At 43.7% G+C, this 21,686-nt stretch overlaps 2 protein-coding genes across 9 annotated transcripts; both read left to right on the forward strand.

Annotated features, from left to right (window-relative positions):
- The first annotated feature begins 38 nt into the window (after positions 1–38).
- On the forward strand, positions 39–14,470 carry SETDB2 (SET domain bifurcated histone lysine methyltransferase 2). Of its 4 annotated transcripts, none has more exons than XR_014942126.1 (14): positions 39–302; positions 987–1,046; positions 3,539–3,661; positions 4,120–4,185; positions 4,963–5,065; positions 6,116–6,706; positions 7,890–8,009; positions 8,363–8,532; positions 8,949–10,788; positions 10,906–10,990; positions 11,083–11,191; positions 11,856–12,187; positions 12,701–12,789; positions 13,463–14,470. XR_014942126.1 is itself a non-coding variant. In XM_015851827.3 (14 exons), exons 1-14 carry the CDS (start codon positions 287–289, stop codon positions 13,578–13,580), a joined length of 2,196 nt encoding a protein of 731 aa, XP_015707313.3. In that variant the 5' UTR covers positions 39–286; the 3' UTR covers positions 13,581–14,470. The 4 variants fall into 4 exon arrangements, 2 of the variants coding, with proteins under 2 accessions (XP_015707313.3, XP_085392320.1); XR_014942127.1 differs by having other exon boundaries at positions 7,890–8,005; positions 8,949–9,162; XM_015851827.3 differs by having other exon boundaries at positions 8,949–9,162.
- A 188-nt stretch (positions 14,471–14,658) lies between these two features.
- On the forward strand, positions 14,659–20,714 carry PHF11 (PHD finger protein 11). 5 transcript variants are annotated; one of them, XR_014942131.1, is made up of 12 exons: positions 14,659–14,978; positions 15,363–15,499; positions 15,962–16,065; positions 16,155–16,276; positions 16,597–16,704; positions 17,061–17,194; positions 17,644–17,690; positions 18,096–18,154; positions 18,359–18,779; positions 18,937–19,059; positions 19,334–19,405; positions 19,832–20,714. XR_014942131.1 is itself a non-coding variant. In XM_085536212.1 (12 exons), the coding sequence occupies exons 4-12, from the start codon at positions 16,169–16,171 to the stop codon at positions 19,969–19,971; spliced, it is 858 nt and encodes a 285-aa protein (XP_085392338.1). In that variant the 5' UTR covers positions 14,659–14,978; positions 15,363–15,499; positions 15,962–16,065; positions 16,155–16,168; the 3' UTR covers positions 19,972–20,714. The 5 variants fall into 5 exon arrangements, 2 of the variants coding, with proteins under 2 accessions (XP_085392338.1, XP_085392337.1); XR_014942130.1 differs by having other exon boundaries at positions 14,659–14,706; XR_014942129.1 differs by having other exon boundaries at positions 14,659–14,706; positions 18,359–18,425; positions 18,956–19,059.
- The last annotated feature ends 972 nt before the right edge of the window (positions 20,715–21,686 follow it).

Here is a 21,686-nt window from a genome sequence, read left to right on the forward strand (position 1 = left end):
TGCGCAGAGCAATGTGTGCGTGGCGCCCCCTAGCGGGTGGTGGCGGAGCAGCGGCTGCCTGAGATAACGCCGTGCGCCCGGCGCCGCTTCCATTGCCCTTCATTCTTCGGTGCTCAGCGGGGAGGAGGGCAAGTGAGTCCGCCCCCACTCGTGATCTTCGCCTCATGTCGGCCCCGAGCGGGTGTTGTTGGGGCGCTCACAGCCCGGCCTGGATGCCCCTGAAGTGCCGGGGCCGGATGGCAACACCTGCACGCAGCTCCTGTCAGCCTGAGTAGGGTCCAGCGACATGGAGGGGAACCGAAGTAAGTTTGTATGGGTCGCTAGGCAGCTCCTGGGGGAAACTTTTACCACAGGGCTTCGCTTTTTCCTCCTTTCTCGGTCGAACGAATGAAATATGTGTGCCGGAATCCCGGAGGAGCACGTGGGAATATGCTGAGAGGATTATAGCTGGGTGTGTGTGGTGCTGTGTCATTAGTGGTTATGGGCAGAAAGCTGATATCTACAGCTTTCCTTTAGTGCTTCCTTGGGCATCTGTTGTGAAACAGATCCAGTACGTTTCTGACTTAAAAAATCGCGACCTTTGGTCTTTTTGCTGTATTTAGCTTATTTGCAGTACAGCTGTGTTAGTTAAAAAGGGGAAAATGGGAGCTAACAAGGCAGGGATTGCTCATCTGAACACAATGCAAAGCGTGGGTCACCTCACAACAGCATCGTGATGGTAACCCGTGTATGCCTGAAACAAAAGAAAAAGCCTTCCCAGCTTCTTTCACTTCAGCTTTCTTCTGCTCTATCTTGTGTTTCTTTAACCCATGGGGGTTGGACTCGATGATCTCTAGAGGTCCCTTCCAACCCCTACAATTCTGTGATTTAAAAGCAGGAGGACTGTTTCACCACAGTGCTTTCTCTATTGTAAAGTGCTGACGTATCATTTGGTGACAAGCTTTGTTTCTCATCTGAACCTCTTGTCCATTCTGCACCCCTTACAGTGCTGCGTGACTGCCCTGAAGACAAGAACTGTACGACGTCCAGGAAAGAAGCAGCTGAAGGTAGTGTAATTCATGCTTATGGAGGGAATAGGGAACATGGGGTTTGTCTGACGCCACTTGGGATATGAAAATGGTAACTGGATGGCTGCAGTTCACAGAATCACAGAATTATCAAGGCTGGAAAAGACCTAGAAGATCATCTAGTCCAACCATTACCAATACTTCCCAGCTAAATCATATTCCTCAACACAACATCCAAATGTTTCTTGAGTGCTCCCATGGTCGGTGACTCCACCACCTCCCTGGGCAGTGCATTCCAATGCCTGACCACCCTTTCTGAGAAGTAATACTTCCTAATGTCCAGCCTGAATCTCCCCTGGCGCAGCTTAAAACCATTCCGTCTAGTTCTATCACTGTCTACATGAGAGAAAAGGCCGACCCCCAGCTCACTACAACCTCCCTTCAGGAAGTTATAGAGAGCTATAAGATCTCCCCTGAGCCTCCTCTTCTCCAGGCTGAAAGTTCCAGCTTATATAAGTTCCAGGGGAACTCTGGCTCAGCCTGCTTTTTTCTTGCTCTGGCTTCATTCTCTTGCACAATATTGAAAGTGAAAGATATATGGTCACAGAGATAGAAGGAAAAGCAATAGCCTCAGCCAGCTTTAGAAGTACGACCACCAGGTGCCAGTCTGTGCTCTGAGTCATCAGCTGGTTAAGACTGTTTGGAAGGCTGAGAAACTGAACATATCCTGTGTGTCTGTTCATTCCATGTCCTCCTGGCTGAGATCAACATGAGCAGCATTAACACTGAGGAGGAGATGAATGATGTTCACATCTGTTCCTTTGAAATTAAAATTATGCTATGAATTTCACAACTTTAGCTGCTGGAGTTTCAGAGCACTCTCACATGAGAAGTGGGAAAGTCTTTCAAGTTGAGAGACTTGAGCAGGACTAGCAGTAATGATGTGATCTCTTTTGGCCTATACAAAGTCAGAACTGATCCAGAAAATAAAGACTGTTCTGTCACCCCCTCATTTAAAGTGAACCTACCATCACTGTTAACCTTATTTTGTAATTACATCAAAGTGTCTGAAAGCAGGTAACCAATAATGGCAAAGGTTTTAATCTGCCGCAGTGAAATTTTTTTAATGATATTTCTAAATATGTATTTTTTAAACAAGGTGTTTAATGTGTTTGCTTCCCAGTATGTTACATTTGTGGTACAAGTAGGCTGAGCAAGAGGATGGGAATGGCCCGGAGAATCATAGAATTACCCAGGTTGGAAAAGGCCTTGAAGATCATCAAGTCCAACTGCAGCCTAACCAGTACCCTAACTCTAACAACCCTACACTAAATCATACCTCAAATACACATTCCTGGAAGAGATGTGAATTATTTGTAATGGGGAAAGGAGGTGTGATGTAAGGGGCATTTTAGCTGTTGCAATTAATTTATTTGGTGAGCAAGATTTATCAAACTGCTTTTATCTGAAAGGATGTTCAACATTTTATCCCTAGAAAGTTTATCACAAATACTGCTGGGGCAGGATGGTCAGCTAAGGAACGTTTGGGCCACAAACTATTCACAAATGTCTTTTCTGTAGTAATATGCTCAGTTCATTCCACTGGAAACATTTTCCTTTGTCATATCTGAGTTTCAATGATGATTAGACGCCTACCTGTGCAACCTGGTCTAGGGAGCCTGCTTTGGCTGGGGGATTGGACTAGGTGATCTGTAGAGGTCCTTTCTAGTCCCTACAGTTCTGTGATTAATTTATATTGAGAATTAACTAATATTTAGAGAGAGGCTTCCAGAACACCTTTTGTTGATGTAGTTGGAAAATTATTTGAAGAATTGCAGAGTGGTTTGGATTGGAAGGAACCTTTAAGATCATCCAGTTCCATCCCCCTGCTGTAGGCAGGGACACCTTTGTCTAGACCAGGCTGCTCACAGCCCCATCCAGCCTAGCCTTGAATGCTTCCATGGGGGGGGCATCCACAGCCTTTGTGGGCCACCTGTTCCAGTGTCTCACCAACCTCACAGTAAAGAACTTGTTCCTAATTAACTAGTCTAAATCTACCCTCTTCCAGCTTAAAGCCGTTTCCCTGTTTCCTGTCGTGACAAACCCTTGTAAAAAGTCCCTGCCCAGCTTTCCTGTAGGCCCCCTTCAAGTACTGGAAGGCTGCTATAACGTTCCCCCAGAGCCTTCTCCAGCTGGTCAGTCCGTTCTCTTAATGGGAGTTGCTCCAGCCCTCCCTCATCATCTCTGTGACTCTCCTCTGGACCTGCAGCTGGATGTCAGATAAGACCATCATAAGCCTCCCAAGTTCATCATTAGACTGTTGCATTTTCATGCTTAGGGTTAGAATATAGACTTGTAGAAGTTTAAGCCCACAATAAGAAAAATAGGTGTCTTGCCTGATCTTTCAGAAGTACTAGGCCACTGCTTCCCACTAATGTGAGTCGGAGCCTTTGGAAAGTCCATTAAGAGCTACTCATGTTTTTAGACTTTTTGGAAGCTGTGCAGACTTGTAAAGGCAGTTTGTATTTCAGGTGATTTGAAGGCATTCTGGACACAACTGGAAAGTAAGAGAGTGGATCTCATATTTGAGCAGGTGCAAGAAGTCCTGCTGCTGCTAAAGGAAAAGATCAAGAATGGAACAGCCACAAATCAAGGTTTGAAGTCCTTGTAACGATTCATCAGGGCTGCAATTGAGCTACAGTCTTATTTCATATTGAAGAAACCATTGTAACGTTAGCAGAAGAATTTAACAGCAATGTGTTATATAAGAATGTTCCTGATTTTCACACACATTGTGGCCTCTGAAAACTTCTGGACTCATGTTTAAAAGCATTCCAGCAACTTTATAAAGCCAGAGGTTGTTTGTTCAGTGCTTGTTCATCTCCTGATGTGGGTTGTGACAGTGTTCCTACTTCTAGGAGTGTCTGTTAAGGACTGTAGCAAAAAGTGAATTACAGTGCTGGTGTTGCAGTGCTCTATTATAGCACAGTGAGAAAATAAATGTGTCTACAGCATAGTTTTCTTTTTCCTTCTAGCCCTCACTACCATCAGTGTCCCTATTATTATAACTTATATTGCATTTCATATCTGTTCTTGTTTTGTTTTTACACAGAATACTGGCAGGCGTGGGCATTGGTGAACGAAGCTGATCTGAGTGATCTTTTAACATTGACAAATGGTTTGTGAATCTTGATTGCATTTATTTGCTATGTAGCTTTCACTTATATTAACAGAGGTTTCTTTCCTTATGCTGAAATCAGTAAAGTGGATCTCAGGAGCCTGTTAGCATTGCAAGGAAAAAAAAGTGATTATTTTTTCAGTTACTGAACTGCAGGTGTTCATCTTGGTTTGTACTTCTGTGGTTTGTGTGTGTGTGTGTGTTTATGTGGCTTGGACCAAGTGAAGATGGAGCTTGCATTAAGAAACACTGATAAACCTGAGCTGACTACAAGCAAAATTGGCTTGTACAGTACTCCCCTCATGGCAATGCCCTGCCAACATTTAACCCCAAATAACATAGAAAAACCTGTATGTTACCTCAGTGTAGTTTGAAAGCCTCATGGGAGACTTTAATACTCAAGACATGTGATGGCTGGTGAAAAAACAGAAGTGTTTGCAGTGTGTTTCTGTCTCAGATTTGTCCATGCACACTTACATTTTCCTCCTCTGGAGAGAGGGAATGGCAGGGGGAGGGAGGATGGAGGGAAGTAGGAGAGAGAGAAGAGTGTGTTTGAGCTTCTCACCTACGTACCTTTATGCAAACACATCCCTTCTGTATAAGTGCAAAACATTTTATTTCTAGGAGGGTGCTTGTTAGCATGCTTTGTTAACTATAGTCCATAGCAATGCTTTGCTTTTATTGTATTTTGGCAGTTATCTCTTTAGTAACTACATCCAGTTATAAATGTTGAAATGTGGACCATTGAGGTTTTGCTTGTATCCCATATTCTTTCAGTAAATGATGTTCTTGATGGAGAGGATATCCAGGAACCTAAACGTAAATCGCAGCAACCTGTTACAGATGACAACAGTGGAAACTCTGTAGAGGATTCACCCAGGTCAGTGTATTTATTTAATAGTTCCAGAATGGCAAAGCTCGTTGCTGTGTGTATCTTTACTGAATTTGAGAGGTTTTTTGAATCTCTGTATTATTTATATATTCATTGATTTAAAAATCAATTTTGAGTCCTGACAATTTGAAAAGTAAATATACACACACACACATATATATGTGTGTGTATATACATTATATATATATATATATATATTAGATAAGTCTACCTAAAACCTTGGGTTTCCCATATGGGTAAATTTTATATATGTATATAAAATTTATTTATATAAATTTTATATAAATATATAAACTATATACATACATATATATATTATATATATCATGTACAAAAATTATATAAATATAAAAATATGTATAAATATAATATATATGATTTCTATATAATATATAATTTATATATTTATATAAAATTTTTATATATTGTGTGTATATTAAATTTATTTATATTTTATATATATTATGTATATGTATTTTATATGTATGTATATGTGTGTATATGCATACATACATATATATGTGTGTATATATATACACACACACACACACACATAAATATATATATATTTTTTAATTGACCCATATGGAAAACCCGAGGTTTTAGGTAGACTTATCTAATATATCACATGAAAGCCATGCAGGATATAACATCTGTTTTGTTCTGAATGAAGATCTGTGATTATTAACAGGATTCCCAGTGCTGGAACTTGAAAGTTTTGAGTTGAGTTCTCAAGCTTTCACAGACTGTAATGATTGTTATTAGGCACACGACTTTGTTTTCGTAATTAGCCTTGGGATCTGATGTGGAAGATAGAAGGAGAGGTATGGTTCCTTTTTTGTTGCTGTCACTTATTTAGAATGGCACTCTACGTGCCTGCATATGACATCAAGAGGTGTTAGGTAATGGAAACAGTGAATTGGTAAAACACTGGGCTGCCTTCAAGCTTTCCTACACTAATAATTAGCTGAACCACTAAAAGACTGGTTGGTTTGCTGATCGTTTGAGATGCTGTTCTTTTCTTTCTCTTCTTTTTAGTTTTCCTCCTCTTGTTCCTATTAGCAAAAAGGAGAAGACTGAAAAATCAGATTCAGAGACTGAGGAAGCGTCGAGTGAAATTCAACATGTACCTTTAGATCCCCAGTATCAGATCCACAAGTGCTCCAGTGCATGTCTCTCCAACAGAGCAATAAGCTCCTACAAGGGTGAAAATCCTCTTAAGATACCAATACTGTTTCACTTCCAAAGACGCCATGCGAAAGCAGACTGCCTTTCCAAATCCCTGGATGTGCATTATAAAGCTCCCTGTGGCAGAAGTCTGAGAAGTTTTCAAGACGTTCAAAATTATTTGTTTGAGACAAAATGTGATTTCTTATTTATTGATCACTTCTCTTTTAACACGTACGTCCTGTTGGGCAGGAACACTGTAAGTCCGGAACCGCTTGTGTTTGATCTTGATATTAGCAATGGGGCTGAATCTGTGCCTGTTTCCTTCTGTAATGACATTGACCGTGCCAGATTACCTTATTTTAAATACCGAAGGGCATCGTGGCCTCGTGGATATTATCTCAACAATTTATCCAGCACGTTTCTTGATTCGTGTGACTGCACAGATGGCTGCATTGATAGGTAAGAAGAAGAATCTAGTCCCAGTCAAACTGGGCATAATGTGTCAGTATTAGGGTTGCATTGGAGGTGTGAAGGTGCACAATACCAAGCAGTGCCAGATGGTGAAGGGACAACACTACATGGAGATCTGCAGTAGCTGCCTTGTCCCATGGTTTGTGTTGACTGAAACTACTGCGTCTTTGTCTTCTACTTGGGCACTCACAGAATCACAGAATGACCCGGGTTGGAAGGGACCTCAAGGATCATGAAGTTCCAACCCCCCTGCCTGGCAGGGCACTCCTACCTACCCAGCCTCTATTACAGGAAAGAAAGCAATCAAGAGGCAGATTATGATGTTCTTTTACCTTTATTCTCAAATATGCAATGCATCTCCTTCAAGTGGAGAAGGAAAGCAGATCTCTTGGCTTTAGGAAAGGGAGTGCATTGTGCTAGCAGCAAGCAGCTCATTTTCTGGCAGGCAAGGAAGGTTTCTATGTGATAACTTCTGCTGCAGATCCCTCTGTGGGATGGTATCCCTCAGGGCTGGGATTTGACAGCCTAGAGAGGTCAGGTAGTTTGGGTCACAGATTAATTAGGGCAGAGGAAGAAACTGCCTTTTACAGTCTCTACATCCCATCCTTTCCTCAGCAAACACTATGAAACACTGAGGTCACACAACAACATTTACTGCTCCAAATGGTGTTGCTCAATGATGTCATCTTCTAAACCCTGCTAACTCTGGATTGTGTTTATCTCTGTGAGAAACTGCCACAGTTAATATATGTGAGTTCAGTGATTGTCTGTCTGCTCACCTGAGGGGTATTTGTCTTTAACACCTGAAGGCAAAGACCAGGTAAATCCTAGATTGAATAATTTTGTATAGTTGATAGTTAGAGGACATGCTCATACTGCTATGCAGTATAACTGCCTATGACCCTGCACATAGCTTGAAATAGATTAAGTTTCAGTAACTCAAATTATTTACTTTCAACTGGGCAGTGGAGAACAGTGAGCACACAGCATGTTCCTTCTGTGTCTCAAACCTCACCAAGACCTGAGACGCTTTCGATGTGTAGTTTTAGGGCTTGACATTTGGTTAATTGCAGTGAATCTTTGGAGCTGTCATGACTTAAGATGGTGGGGATCAGCATTGTAAGCAAATACATTCTGATTTCTATACAAATCCTTTACCTTTATTTTCTAGGTCAAAGTGTGCGTGTCTACAGCTGACTGCAAGAGGCTGCCGAAAAGTTTCTGTGTCTCCCAATGCTAAAACATCTCGTGGATACAGTTACAAAAGACTGGAAGGGCCTGTTCCTAGTGGGTAATAAAGACAGAGCTATTTTGTGTGCTCTTTACAACTATTTTGTCTCTGAATTACTGAAACCTTAAATTTTTGTCAGTTTTACTAATGGATAAGGATGATTTTTGCAAAAATAATTAATGTGTCTTGAGTAAGAGAGGTGTTTTTCTTATACAAAAATCTGGCTGACGAACTCTTAAAATTGATGAGACAACAGTCAAGAATGTCATGAGTTTCAGCACTGCTGTGCAATCAGTTTTAGTCAGGCTTTTTATCTTGTCAGTCTTTATCTTGTCAGCCTTATTTGTGATCAGGAGTGAAATTAATAACAGCAACTTTACTTTCCTGTATGTTATTTTGCTTCATCTCGACAGAATTTATGAGTGCAGCGTGTCATGCGGATGTGACAAGATGATGTGTCAAAACAGAGTTGTACAGCATGGCATTCAAGTTCGGCTGCAAGTGTTCAACACAGAGAAGAAGGGTTGGGGTGTCCGCTGCCTTGATGATATCGACAAGGGGACGTTTGTTTGTACTTACTCAGGTAACAGAAGATCATAGAATCATAGAATTACCCAGGTTGGAAAAGACCTTGAAGATCATCAAGTACAACTGCAGCCTAACCATAGTACCCTAACTCTAAAATCCATACGCTAAATCATATCCCTCAGTACCACATCCAAACAGTGAGTCTGTATGGCCTTAACTTGCAGATGATCAAACAGACAGGAAAACCCTGAGTGGTTCTGCCATGTGATGGTGCTATCTGGAGCAAAGCCTGTCACACATACATTTTTCCCTCACAATCCTGCACAAAGGGTAGTTTTCCTTCAGTATAAGTGCATTCGTCTTTTGTCCCAAGTCATTCTCTTGCCTTTAATACAAGTCTGAGCTGGGATAGCGTGGATGACCCGATTTAGGAAAGGAGCTATTCATTTATTTCTTTCATTTTCCTTCCAGGCAGGTTAATGAGCAGAGCTGAAGTTCAAGAGTTGGGAGGCGCCGATCAAGACTTGAAGGAGGAAAGTGCTGTAAATGACACGGGGTATTTTCTTTCCAAAAGAAGAAAACTTGACTCCAGCTGTTCAGACTCTGAGATTGAATTCGTGCAGACCAGCAAAGATGACATCCTTGAGCAGCAGGAACCTTCTGGTAATGAAAATGAATCAGCTCTGTAAGTTTACCAAACATTAACACATAATATTCTCATATTCTACCATGTCCTCTGTAAGACATACAGTAGAACTGAATGTTGTTTGCTGAGAGGTGTTTCTTTTACTTTTTCAACATTTGAACTCCTGGTTATTAGCTCTAGTGGGACTGGTTTATTCCTATGTGCTGATTTTCCTCACAACGTGCATCACTTGGCATTTGTTACAAGTCCCATTTGTCTCTTGAGTGCGTCAACCTCTTCAGAGCATGAATCGTTATGTTAACTTGAAAAGAGAGAAGCAATTAAAAACATACTTGATGATCCTAGAGGATTTGATAATAAATTAACCACTAACTGTACTATTCTTTGTTTCCATCTCCTAAACCTTTCCTTCTTTGGCCCTTAACCTGCTCTGCTTGGACTTTTAACCTCGCCAGTTAGGAGTCTGACAATGCCTTGCTGTTGCAGGTGTTGTTGCAGTACATGGAAATTGTAATCCTGTTTACTCTTTATGGTCTCATAGCCTACCAGGATTCCTGAAATAAAACCACTGCAAAATAATGCATGTGGCTTCATCAGTAGCATACTGTAGTCATTTTCAGAAGGACAGGAGGAGCTTTTTTTCTTCAACTTTCTGCCTTGCTTTCATAGAATCATAGAATCACAAGGTTGGAAAGGACGTACAAGATCATCAAGTCCAACCGTCCACCCTTTACCATACCTACAGAAAACCCCTAAACCATATCTCCTAGCTCCCTATCCAGACACTTCCTGAACACTGCCAGAGGTGGCAACTCCACCACCTCCCTGGGCAGCCATTCCAGTGCCTGACCACTCTCTGAGAGAAAAAGTTCCTTCTTGTGTCCAGTCTAAACCTCATCTGATACAACTTGTGGCCATTTCCTTGGGTCCTGTTGCCTGGCAGAAGAGGCCAAGCCCCTCCTCATCACAACCTCCCTTCAGGAAGCTGTAGAGTGCAGTGAGGTCTCCCCTGAGCCTCCTCTTCTCCAGGCTAAACAATCCCAGCTCCCCGAGCCACTTCTCATAAGACTTGTGCTCCAGACCCCTCACGAGTTTTGTTTGCCCTTCTCTGGACACGTTCCAGGGCCTCAATGTCTTTCTTGTAGTGAGGAGCCCAACACTGAACACAGTACTCAAGATGTGGTCTCACCAGAGCTGAGTACAGAGGGAACTTTGCTTACACTTGTTTTGTAATACCTGTAAGTAATTGCAAATGCTTGTGTTGTGAGGAAAGGCTGTTGTAGGTCTCAGAGAAGTACAGTGGCATCACAAACAGAAACGTTATAAAAAATACCTGCCAGTATATTGTCATGTTCTGGTATCTTGGAAACCCTATCGAATGATTTTTGTAAATTACAGGATGATCAGCTGTTCTCTAGAGGTTATTTCTAATAGATTCTTCTGCATCTATAGCATCAAAACTATGGAAAGCAATAGCAGGAAAAATGCAGAACTCAGTAGGTGCTCTGTGTTGAGGCAATAAAGTAATCGAACAACGGAGAATTTGGTTCTCAGGAGCAGTGAAGAAGGATGTAAAAGCAGCTGCTGGTCTCTCTCGTATTTGTTACAAATGCTGTTGAGGACTTAACCCAATTCTTCCATTCCTAAAGGCAATTGGAGGTGAAGGTAGGACTACAGGCTGAGATCTGTTCTTCATGAGCTTGGCTGTTAAGAAACATGTGTTTTGAGTTGTTTATGCGTCTGTCTTTTGAAATTTCCCTTTGAACTTCCTGTACAATACAGAATTCATCCAAAGAATTTGAATGCTGCAGCCGTGAGAAGGCTTGGAACTAGAATAGCTGTTGTGGATCATCGCCAGCTAAAAACGGTAATGTTAATAAGTGGCTTTAAAAGATGAATATTTACTATGCAGTAAAAATACATCGCAGCCTTTTCACTATTTTTTATTCCTTTTTTAAGGAGGTTGATACACTGGTGCACAGCGGCAGCTCAGATGAAGATAATAGTTCTCAGCCTGAGCGGTCAAGCAAAAGAGAACAGACCAGTGGAACAAAGAAAGAAAAAGAAAGTAGGTTTGCAGAGCTGCAAATACTGCACTCTTAGCACTCTTGTGCCCCATCATCATGTGATAGACTTAACAGTGGTCTTGGTGTTAGTTGCAGGCTTGTTCTAAGGATAGAATAATCACAGAATCACAGAATTATCAAGGCTGGAAAAGACCTAGAAGATCATCTAGTCCAACCATTACCAATACTTCCCAGCTAAATCATATTCCTCAACACAACATCCAAACGTTTCTTGAACACTCCCATGGTCGGTGACTCCACCACCTCCCTGGGCAGTGCATTCCAATGCCTGACCACCCTTTCCGAGAAGTAATACTTCCTAATGTTCAGCCTGAATCTCCCCTTCACCATTCTCCTGAATGGTGAAGAAATGCTGTGTGGGAGAAATCATTTTGGAGTGGGATTTGGGAAGAAGGGAGGGACTGGGTCACTCACCGGAGACATAAGTAAATGCTTTAGGTGCTGCAGCTGGAGGTGTCGTGATCTGCAGCAGAAGTGATAAAAGGGGTTTGAAAGGATAGTTATGACATAGCAAATGGTAAGGAAACCATATGCATTTTGGAGAACAAAGAAGAAAGATGGCTGGGTGAGAGTCTGGGGCCAAACAAGGGCTTTGGTTTTGCTTTAAACCAATGTTGAAAAATAACTTAAGACATCGATTGACAGGATCCATCCAGAAGCAGAAGGAAGAAGATCTGGTGGAAGTTGGACAGACGGAGCCTGCTGAAATGGGCCGTGCTGAATGCAGAAGGAAGGGGCTGTCTCTGAAGGGTGTTGCTTGTGGCAGATCAGATGTGCTGAATGATAAACACGTTGTGAAGCCATCCACAAAGGTTCCACAAAAAGCTGACTGCAAAGAGGAAGCTCACAGAAAGTCTAAACAAGGCATATTTTGTATGGAAGCAGACGGTGACAGGACACTTCTGAAGAATGCTAACAATGAATATATCTATATACTAGATGCCACAAAAGAAGGAAATGTGGGTCGTTTTCTTAACGTAAGTAAGAACTTGCACGTGTTCTCTTACTTGCCTTAGCTTAAATGAGTAATGTGCTTTGCAAAAGTAGGTTCTATTGTAACCCAAATATCTCTATTGCGTGCTTCACTGACTGCCATCGAGATGCTTAGAATCATAGAATCACCAAGGTTGGAAAAGACCTAAAAGATCATCCAGTCCAACCGTTCACCTATTACTCATAGCTCCCATGCACATAATGTACTGATTATCTGTGCTGTGTTGAGAATCAAAGATGATTTCTCACCATAAATTAATGGAGAACAGCGTGATAAAAAGGCTTTGGTTCTACTAAGAAAGGGTACGTTCATAGTATGATAGAGATGATGAGACATGGCTAAACAAAAATTAGTGGCGGTGGCATTAAGTAACAGCAATTGACTGGACTAAGAGAGGAAGGAACTACTTGTAGCAGTAACAAACCTGACTCAAATAGAACCTGTATTGGAGGACCATGTGTTTCAGTGATTCTAACTCGTGTATTCTGTTCCACAGCACAGCTGCTGCCCCAATCTCTTTGCACAGAGTGTGTTTGTAGAGACTCACAACAGAAGATTCCCATGGGTTGCTTTCTTCACAAACAGGTGAATATTTCAGAAGTTTAATGTTTGTTCACAGTGCTTCATTATGAAGGGAAAGTTGTGCTAAGGGTGCAGCTGTTTACCTCATGAAGCTGCAGAACTAATGGTTTACGAGTGGCTTCTCATTGTGCACTGAAGACTGAAGTCACTGTCAAGTTTCGCATTTAGTTTGCACTGAAATGTGAAGTGGGGTAGTTTGGTTTCGATGCATCCATTTTGGTTATCACTAAACTTATTCTTTCCACTGAAGAGTAGAATCATAGAACCATAGAATTACCCAGGTTGGAAAAGACCTTGAAGATCATCAAGTCCAACCGCAGCCTAACCTGTACCCTAACTCTAACATCCCTACACTAAATCATATCCCTGAGCACCACATCCAAATGGCTCTTAAACACATCCAGGGATGGCGATTCAACCACCTCCCTGGGGAGCCTATCTTTATTGCTAGGTACAGGTATCTCCAGTCTTCATAGCTCTAGTAGGGAAACCAGCACTCTTTATATCTCTTGGTGCCACTCCTTGTCCCTCTTGGTTCAATCTGAGCATGGTGCCTATGCAATGCTTCTGCCCCCGTATGCATTTGGATTTTGCTTGTGAGTTGTTGGTGACCAATTGTAAGCACTTTGCTGTTTGACTTAATTCAAATACATTGACCGGGTGTTTTATTCCTTAGGCACGTGAAAGCTGGAACTGAGCTCACGTGGGATTATGGCTATGAAGCTGGAACTATGCCTGAGACAGAGGTTTCCTGTTGGTGCGGAGTTCAGAAATGCAGGAAGAAGACCTTATAGAGCAGGCCTTTCTACTGTCAGCACCTTGTGGACATAGGGATTGATGTGCTGTAGGGGACTGAGCAGTGCAGTCAAATCTGTGGTGCTAATGACATTGAACTAAGATGCCTTTGATCTGATAATTCTTTTAATTTACATTTATTTAAAGGTCATTTTTATTGTTTACGTGGGTAAAGCTGGTTGTCATACAGACAGGCAGCAGACTCTTCCTAGATGGTGTTTTTTATGCTCCTGATCTGTCTCTCCCCCTCCTTCATGGATTTCAGAAGCTTGAGTTTCCTTGATACTCCGTAGGCCATGGATGGCAAACTGTGAAGGGTTCCTCTTGGTATTTGTTCACCCATTAGCAGATTTTTGTCACTTACATAAAGGTTTTACACAAGAATTGCCATTTACAAGATTTAGTGATGATTTAGGCCAGGCATGTCCAACCCATGGCCCACAGGCCTCAGAATGGCTTGGGTTGGAAGGGACCTTAAGGACCATGAAGCTCCAACCCCCTGCCACAGGCAGGGCCACCAACCTCCACATTTAACACTAGACCAGGCTGCCCAGGGCCCCATCCAACCTGGCCTTGAACACCTCCATGGATGGGGCATCCCCAGCCTCTCTGGGCAGCTGTTCCAGCACCTCACCACTCTCATAGTAAAGAACTTCCCCAATATCCAACCTAAATCTCCCCTCCTTCAACCAAAAACCATTTCCCTTGTCCTGCTGTTATCTACCCTTGTCAGGAGTTGCCTCCCCTCCTGTCTATAGGCTCCCTTTAGGTACTGGGAGGCTGCAGTGAGGTCCCCCCACCCCCTTCATACTGAGCAATCCCAGCTCCCTCAGCCTGTATGAACTTGTGCCACCTGGCAAATAAAATGCAGTGATTCCTGATAATAATATCTCAGCCTGCCTATACGTGTGTGTGGCTTGTGTCACTTCATAAAACAACTCGTTGTCACATAGCTCCATTTCTGTGTTTCATACATGGAATAGCCCGGGTTGATAAGGACCTCCCTGTCGCCCTGTGGTTGCTGCCGCGCATGCTTCGTGCTCCGGCACTGCCCGCCCACTTCCGTGCGCCCCATCCGTGCCGCGGAAGCGGGTTGAGGTGTTGGCGGTGCCCGGGGCTGTTGGGGTAAGTATGGCTGTGCGGGTCGGCACGGCGCTGCTGCTGCTCCGCCGCGCTGATACACAGCACTGCGTCCTCCGAGGGCGTTAGGGAGCGGATAAGGCTCCAGAGCTGCGAGGCCGAGCGCTTTGGAGGCGGATGAGGAGCCCTCCGGTTATTCCCGTAACGTAGAACGGCAGTGTGAAGGGACAGAGCCGCCACCGCGTCCATCTGCTTTAAAATGACGTCTTTTCTGCGCCTCGCGTCTTTTAAAGCGTTTCGTGGGCGGTGAGCAGGAGGTGGGTTTGTTGTGGGAGCCTTACGATGGGCAGCTGTGTGTTCCTGGGTGAGGATGTGGTTTGTTTCCCTGCACGGCTGCTCTCACAATCGCTTCTGGAACGGAGCCGCCTGTTGGGCTAATGAGTAACGGCTGAATGAAATACACCGAGGAACTGCACAGTCACCGTGTGCTTTCTTCCCCTTTCACTTTCGTTTACTGCTTTCTTCCACCCGGCTGCTGTTTGCAAGCGCTGATAGGGCGTGTTGCTGCAGAACAGCACAAAGAACTCACTGCTTTCCTAGTGAGGGTTGGCTGCGAGCTGCCCTTCTGCTACTTCAGGGCTCCTGCAAAGGCATGGAAACAAAAAGGCTGAGCTCACTGAATGTCTTTGGTTCTCTTACAGCACCAGGATTCCTCCTCAGAGTCTGTAAGGACAGCAGGAACTGCAGCCTCCATCTTCAGCATCTTCCTTACCAAATACCTAGAGACACCTCATCCAACAGGGACTGATCAGGGCCTATGCATCTGCAGAGAGCTCAGGTATCAACCTGCTGTGAGAACTCTTCCCACATTGGGTGTCCACCCATTCAAACACCATCGTTCTGCTTTTTAGTTTCCTTTTGTCAATGTTGCTATTAGTTCTGTGGATTTCCGTTCATTGTATATTTATCTAATGCCTCAGTTTTGAGGCTGTTGTGACGATTGCTGTATAGATAGAATGGGGACAGACTAACATTGTCTGCCTTGCTTGCGAGGTACAGAAAGGTGCTGGGGGAAAGAAGAAATCCCTTTATGTCCCGGTGTTCTCATTTGAGACCTTCCCTCCCATAAAATAGAAGGGATATGGAACTGATTAAGGCATGGGTTGACTGCTGAAAGAGAGAAATATGGGCCAGACTTGGTGGGCTGTGAGATTTCCTGCTTGTCTCGTACTTGTGTCACTGGGATACTTGAAATCCTTCTGGAAACTAACACCAGGCTGTTCTTGCTCTTATTCTACAGTGCTCTGGGCTGTCGGAGGTGACGTCCCAGGTGTTCGGAGCGTCCCACCTCGTGGGAGTGAGGAATTGAAGATTCCTGCTGTGGACTTGCCCAGAAACCACCAAGTAAAACTTGTGTTTGTTGGCTTTGCTGCTCTCTGCTCATCCTGCCTGGCCTATGAGGTTTTTGTCCATCTCTTTGTGTTTTGTTCCAGGTGCTCTCCAGATAATGGCGAAAATGGTGAGGAGGACGTGTGCGTTCTGTTCAGAAGGGGATGCTGCTTCTATAATGTACGTTGCCAAAGAGCAAAATATTGCAGCTCATCAGAATTGTTTGGTGAGTGGTTTTCAGTTGGGTGGTACCTAAAGGAGAGTGGAAGAGCACTGAAGGCTGTTTACAAAGGTGGATAGCGATAGGACAAGGGGGAATGGTTTTGAACTGAAACATGGGAGGTTTAGTTAGAGATTAGGAGGAAGTTTTTCACTCAGAGGGTGGTGACGCACTGGAACAGGTTGCCCAAGGAGGCTGTGGATGCCCCAACCCTGGAGGCATTCAAGGCCAGGCTGGATGTATAAAATCACTGATAAAGAGGGACATTGTATAGGTTGACGACTAACTGGCTCTGTTAATTCTTATCATTGTCTCTTTGTCTCTAGTTATTTTCCTCTGGATTTGTGGAATCTGAAGAATATAACCCAGAAAATCTAGATTTAAGGTTTGATGTGGAGTCTGTGTTGAATGAACTCAAGAGAGGAAAGCGTCTGGTAAGGCAGTTTCTGAACCAGCACTCAGCGCTGCCTCAAAGCAGGGGGCACACTGAGGTTGTCTGGTCGGTTATGATGGGGAGAGGAAATGAAAGGTGGCCTTGGTCCGCCTGACCTATTAAGACTGGGGAAATTACAGATTTAGAATCAAAAACATCAATTTGACATCGCACTTACTGACATTCCATTATTATTTTTCTTAGTAATTGGGATTTATTGTGTTTTCTGGCCTCTTTTTTCCCCAAGAGGAAAAACTAAGAGATTTCACTGAGAGGCTCTAAGTCTTGCAATGAAGGACTGGGCTTTCCTATAGAGGATAATGCTTGTTTCCTAAGTTAGATTTCACTTTGCTGTAGGTGTGCAACTTCTGTCGCAAGAAAGGAGCTACAGTGGGGTGTGAGGAGAGAGCCTGTCGCAGGAGCTACCACTACTTCTGTGCCCTGTGTGATGATGCAGCCATAGAAACAGATGAAGTAAATGGAGTCTACCGGTATTTAACAGCCTTTTCTGATGTGGGGTGGTCCAGGTTGCGGTGTTATTTATTGAATGTGTGGTTGGATTTTGATGGTTTTCTGAGATTATCGAAGCAAACAGAGCAGAAAAGGTACACGGTGCTTTGCAAAGGGTCACTAACAGTACAGGTGGGGCCATCAGCATAATGCATAGTACCAGTGATGCAGGAAAGTGCTTCCACATAAGGTGGCCTGGGTAGTAAAAACTGCTGTGTGGGTGTTATTAGAAGCCCTCGTGCTTATGAAGGTTGCTTTTAACTGGGAAAGAATAGATTTAAAGTATGAGGAGGGTTAAAATCCACCACCAGGGGGCAGTGTTGGGAATTCAGGCACATTGGAGCACCTCTCCTGTGTCATCGTAACTCTGTGTATGTATTCCTTTCTATTCATTCATACCTTTTCTCTTGTAACTGAACTGAAACTTCAGAGTGTTCTGCTCGAAACATGACCCAGGCAACAGGACCAATCACTATGGTGAGTTGCTTTTAATGGCTTCATTTCTTTCTATCTCCTTTACAAGCCTGCACAGTGCAGTCAGTAACCCCTTTGAACAGACTTGATGTTATTCCCCCTTTATGTTGAGTGGTGGGTTGATGGTCTTGCAGGAGGGGGTTGGTTGAGATCCATGTGTGCATCTGCATCTTCTCCATTCACTTCAGTACTTCTTAAACGTGGCCTTTCGTTCTGAAGGATCCCACTCCACTGCCCTTAAAACCCTCAGCTTTTGGTGGCAGTTGTTAACGCTTCTCCAGCTTCCTTTCTTCTGCTTCTGATGCTGTGGTGGAGAGAGACTGATGTATTAACAGTAACAAGGATTGGTTGGAAGAAAAAAGTCCATTTTCACAGATTTCTCAGGCTTCATTGTCTCTTGATTTCTAGATGCAGCTAATAAGAGGAGAAGACATGCATCGAAATCTTCCACCATCATGGAACAAATGGTAATTCCACATTTAAGTAGTTCTAAAACGGAAACCCACACCTGCCTTTCCACCAAAGGCTCCAGTCTTTCACAACTGGGTTATTTGTCCCCAGGAATTTCTCAGCTATTGAGTATATTGTGCATGTGCAGTAATAGCAGTTAAGAAACAAACAGAGCAGTCAACATCCGTGTGATGTTCAGACATGTACTGATTTTCTTACAGAGGACAGAAGAGACGGCAGAAGAAAATGGATTACGGATACTAAGGAGGAAAAGCAGCAGACACAAAGGTGTGCTTGGCTTTATAGAACAACTGCACGGATGTTCAGTGCCTGGAGGTGTTCGATAGCAGCAGTGCTGAAAGCTTCAATTTCCTTTATGTGCAAGTGACTACTGGGGCAAGGAGGGCAGAACGGCCCAGGTTGGAAGGGACCTCAAGGATCATGAATCTCCAACCCCCTGCCACAGCTAGGGCCACCAACCTCCCCATTTAATAGTAGACCAGGCTGCCCAGGGCCCCACCCAACCTGGCCTTGAACACCTCCAGGGGCATCCACAGCTTCTCTGGGCAGCCTGTGCCAGCACCTCACCACTCTTGTAGTACAGAACTCGACCACGCTGTTGTTCTCCCTGCAGAGGGCTGAGTGAGTAGCAACACGAGCCAGTTGGGTGTGTGTCTCTGTGTGTGTGTTACTAGAAGTGGGTTTTGAACCAAAGTTTCCATCTCTGAAATGAATGGGTAAAGCCCAAACTGCTCAGGATCTGTTATGTTTAAGATTGCGTGTGTTTGTGTTTTAACAGTCCGAATCGACTTTCTCAGGAAATGCAAACAAGCTGGGCTTCTGGATGACATATTTGAAGAGATGTTGGACACCCTTCACTTGGCACAGGAAAAGCTGATGGATGACAACACTTCAGAGACAGGTACAGAGGGCTGCGGTGACAGTCTGCTCTCACAGCAGAAATGGTGACCTGACTGCCTGGCATTTGAGTCCTCAGAACAGTGACATGGGGCCACTGTTAGTACTTGGCAATGGGAGTGCTATGGAGTGCTCTCCTGGCTATTCTTAAAACCTCAAGCAATTGCTGTAATGTGTGTAATTACTATAATGTAATTACTTAATTAGCACTGCACCTAATGTTAGGTACTACCTAAGGCTTCCGTAAACCATTCCTCTGTGATATTCTTGTCCTGCAGAGTATGAAGAGACGGTAATATCACTCTTTGACTGTGGACTGTTTGAAAACATACTGACAAATATTCATTCAGGTACGTGACGTATGCTGTCACTGTGGCAGCACTGGGTATGGTTTTTTAGCATTAAGGTTATTCTTCTACAGAATCATAGAGCATGCTGGGGTGGAAGGGACCTATGACATTTAGAGTTAGAAATTAACTTAATAGGGCAGGAGGACCTAGTGCTACTTCTCAGCATTTATTTTTTTCCCAGCATAAAACTTAGCAGACAACCTTAGTACTCAGTGTACCTTCAAGCCTTGTATTGAAGAGCAGAGGTGAGGGGTAATGCAGCAAGTGCAGCTCTCTAAAGGCAGTGGTGGCCCTAGGCAAAACTGAGCAGTAGAGTCTTCTGCAACCCACCTGTTAGTTTATAACACATTAAATATACATGATTAATTGTTATCTAAACATAAATAAAAGCTTTTACCCCTCCCCCTTTTGTTTCCTCCATATTAGGGACTGAGGAAAGAATCCAGGAACTGCTGGAAAGCAGGAAGAGACTGGATAACAAGATTGAGCTCCTGCAGGAGTTAAAAGAAGTTTCCCTCCCCTCCCAAGAGAGTGCTGCCAGTACATCCAGTACAGTGTCTGAATAACCCCCACAGATGTCAGCCATGGTGTCAATGCTCCATGTTTTCTAATGATAAGAATCATATAGAGCACATCTGGTCAGTATGTAAGCGGTTTCCTTTCTCCCAGGCAATGGCCACAAGGGAAGACTGGGTGTTTTTACTCATTTTTATACCTCACTGTTGCAATAACTTGAAGTTGTTACTCTTTAAATCGTATTATATATCAACTGTAGGTTTTGTAAAGCCAAATAAAACCCTCTACTGGGACTTTTTCCTTCAAAGCCAAGGGACTACCATCAGCTGCCACAGAAGGCTTTTTCAAGTCACTTTAATTGCAGCAGCCCCTCCTGACTGTGTGAAGCAGCCAATTCCCTGCCTGCATCTACGTACGCACTGTTGTTAAAAGGACTACAGCACTGCTCTGGCTTTCCAAAGAAGATAAACTAGCAGGACATGCACTTGGAGAGAAGTCTTCTGAATTGTAAGATGGAGGTTTTTCAAGTGTTCATTGACTGCCTAAAATATTCGGTCTGCTGTAGCAGCAGTGGTAGAGCAGTGGTTACAGGCAGACCAGAAGTGGTTGGGTACTACAGCCTGATCAATGTGTATAGCATAGAATGTATCAAACTACGGGACCGTCTTCCTTTCTTCATTAAGAAAGGATTCAACTTCCCCCTGGTTTATTATATTCAAATGGCTTGAATACAAAAAAGCATTGATTAGCTACAAAGAGGGTAACTTAATGAAAATAAAGTGTTTTTAAGGAAGCTGTGTCTTTAGTGATGCTCAATAGCCTCCCTGATGCATAGGATGTGGCCTAGGAGGGGGCAGGCTGTCACACCCTTGGGTTTACCAACACTGTGCCCCTCAGCAGCAAAGGCAGCACTGAAGAGGATGACACAACACTACAGGCACAACAGGCTCCAGGGCCAGCCTGCAGCCTCCTAAAACAAAGGCAGTGCCCTTCAATGCATTAACATGGAGAATGGGTGACGGAGCACTGGAACAGGCTGCCCAGGGGGGTGGTGGAGTCTCCTCTGGAGATATTAAAGACCCATCTGGATGCCTGCCTGTGCAATGTGGTGTAGGGAGCCTGCTTTGGCTGGGGGGTTGGACTCTCTCCAGTGGTCCCTTCCAACCCCTACAATTCTGTGATTAGGAGTTACTGGGAAACCAAGATGAATGTACACCATCAATGGAAAGAAGTAAAGCTCATTCAACTCAGGCTAACTCTTCTTCCTTCCTCATTGCAAGGATCTGAACTACTGCTGAGGCCAGCCCTGTATTTGTTTCTCCCCTCTCACCAAGCTAGACCTTTAGTCTGTAGTTAGTAGTCTGTAGTTTGCAGTCTAGAACAAGCTGTGTGTTAACACTGCTTTTAACACACATGGAAGTGTTTCTTCACATGATCCTATGCTGAGCTCTTCCTGTTATGCTGTAGGAGATACAACACTATGAAACTCTTGGCTCTGCAACACTGAGCAAAGGTTTACCCCAATCTGCGTCAATGTCAATCTAAGCTTCAAATTTAAACATTCCTACCCTGTTATTTGGAGACAGCACAATAACATCCTTAAAGCACACTAGACAAACAGTGGGTGGCACATGGCCCCACTGTGAGGTTACAGCATCAGTGTTTCCCATCTGGACTCATCAGCAACACGGACTGCAGGCACCAGGTACTGTGCTGGTGTCTATGGACAAGCTTCAGGCCTTCTGAAATGGAAGTCACAGATGCA

This window comes from Coturnix japonica, chromosome 1 (assembly GCF_054131305.1).
Source record: "Coturnix japonica strain WE chromosome 1, WE-NBRP24, whole genome shotgun sequence".
Lineage (NCBI taxonomy): Eukaryota > Metazoa > Chordata > Aves > Galliformes > Phasianidae > Coturnix > Coturnix japonica.

Coding starts and splice junctions, on each gene's coding strand:
- SETDB2 (XM_015851827.3), top strand. Junction 3,662..4,119: donor TGGAACAGCCACAAATCAAG/GTTTGAAGTCCT, acceptor GTTTTTACACAG/AATACTGGCAGGCGTGGGCA. Junction 6,707..7,889: donor ACAGATGGCTGCATTGATAG/GTAAGAAGAAGA, acceptor TTTATTTTCTAG/GTCAAAGTGTGCGTGTCTAC.
- PHF11 (XM_085536212.1), top strand. CDS start 16,169: ATGGCGAAAATGGTGAGGAGGACGTGTGCGTTCTGTTCAGAAGGGGAT. Junction 16,277..16,596: donor CAGCTCATCAGAATTGTTTG/GTGAGTGGTTTT, acceptor CTTTGTCTCTAG/TTATTTTCCTCTGGATTTGT. Junction 18,155..18,358: donor CCACCATCATGGAACAAATG/GTAATTCCACAT, acceptor ATTTTCTTACAG/AGGACAGAAGAGACGGCAGA.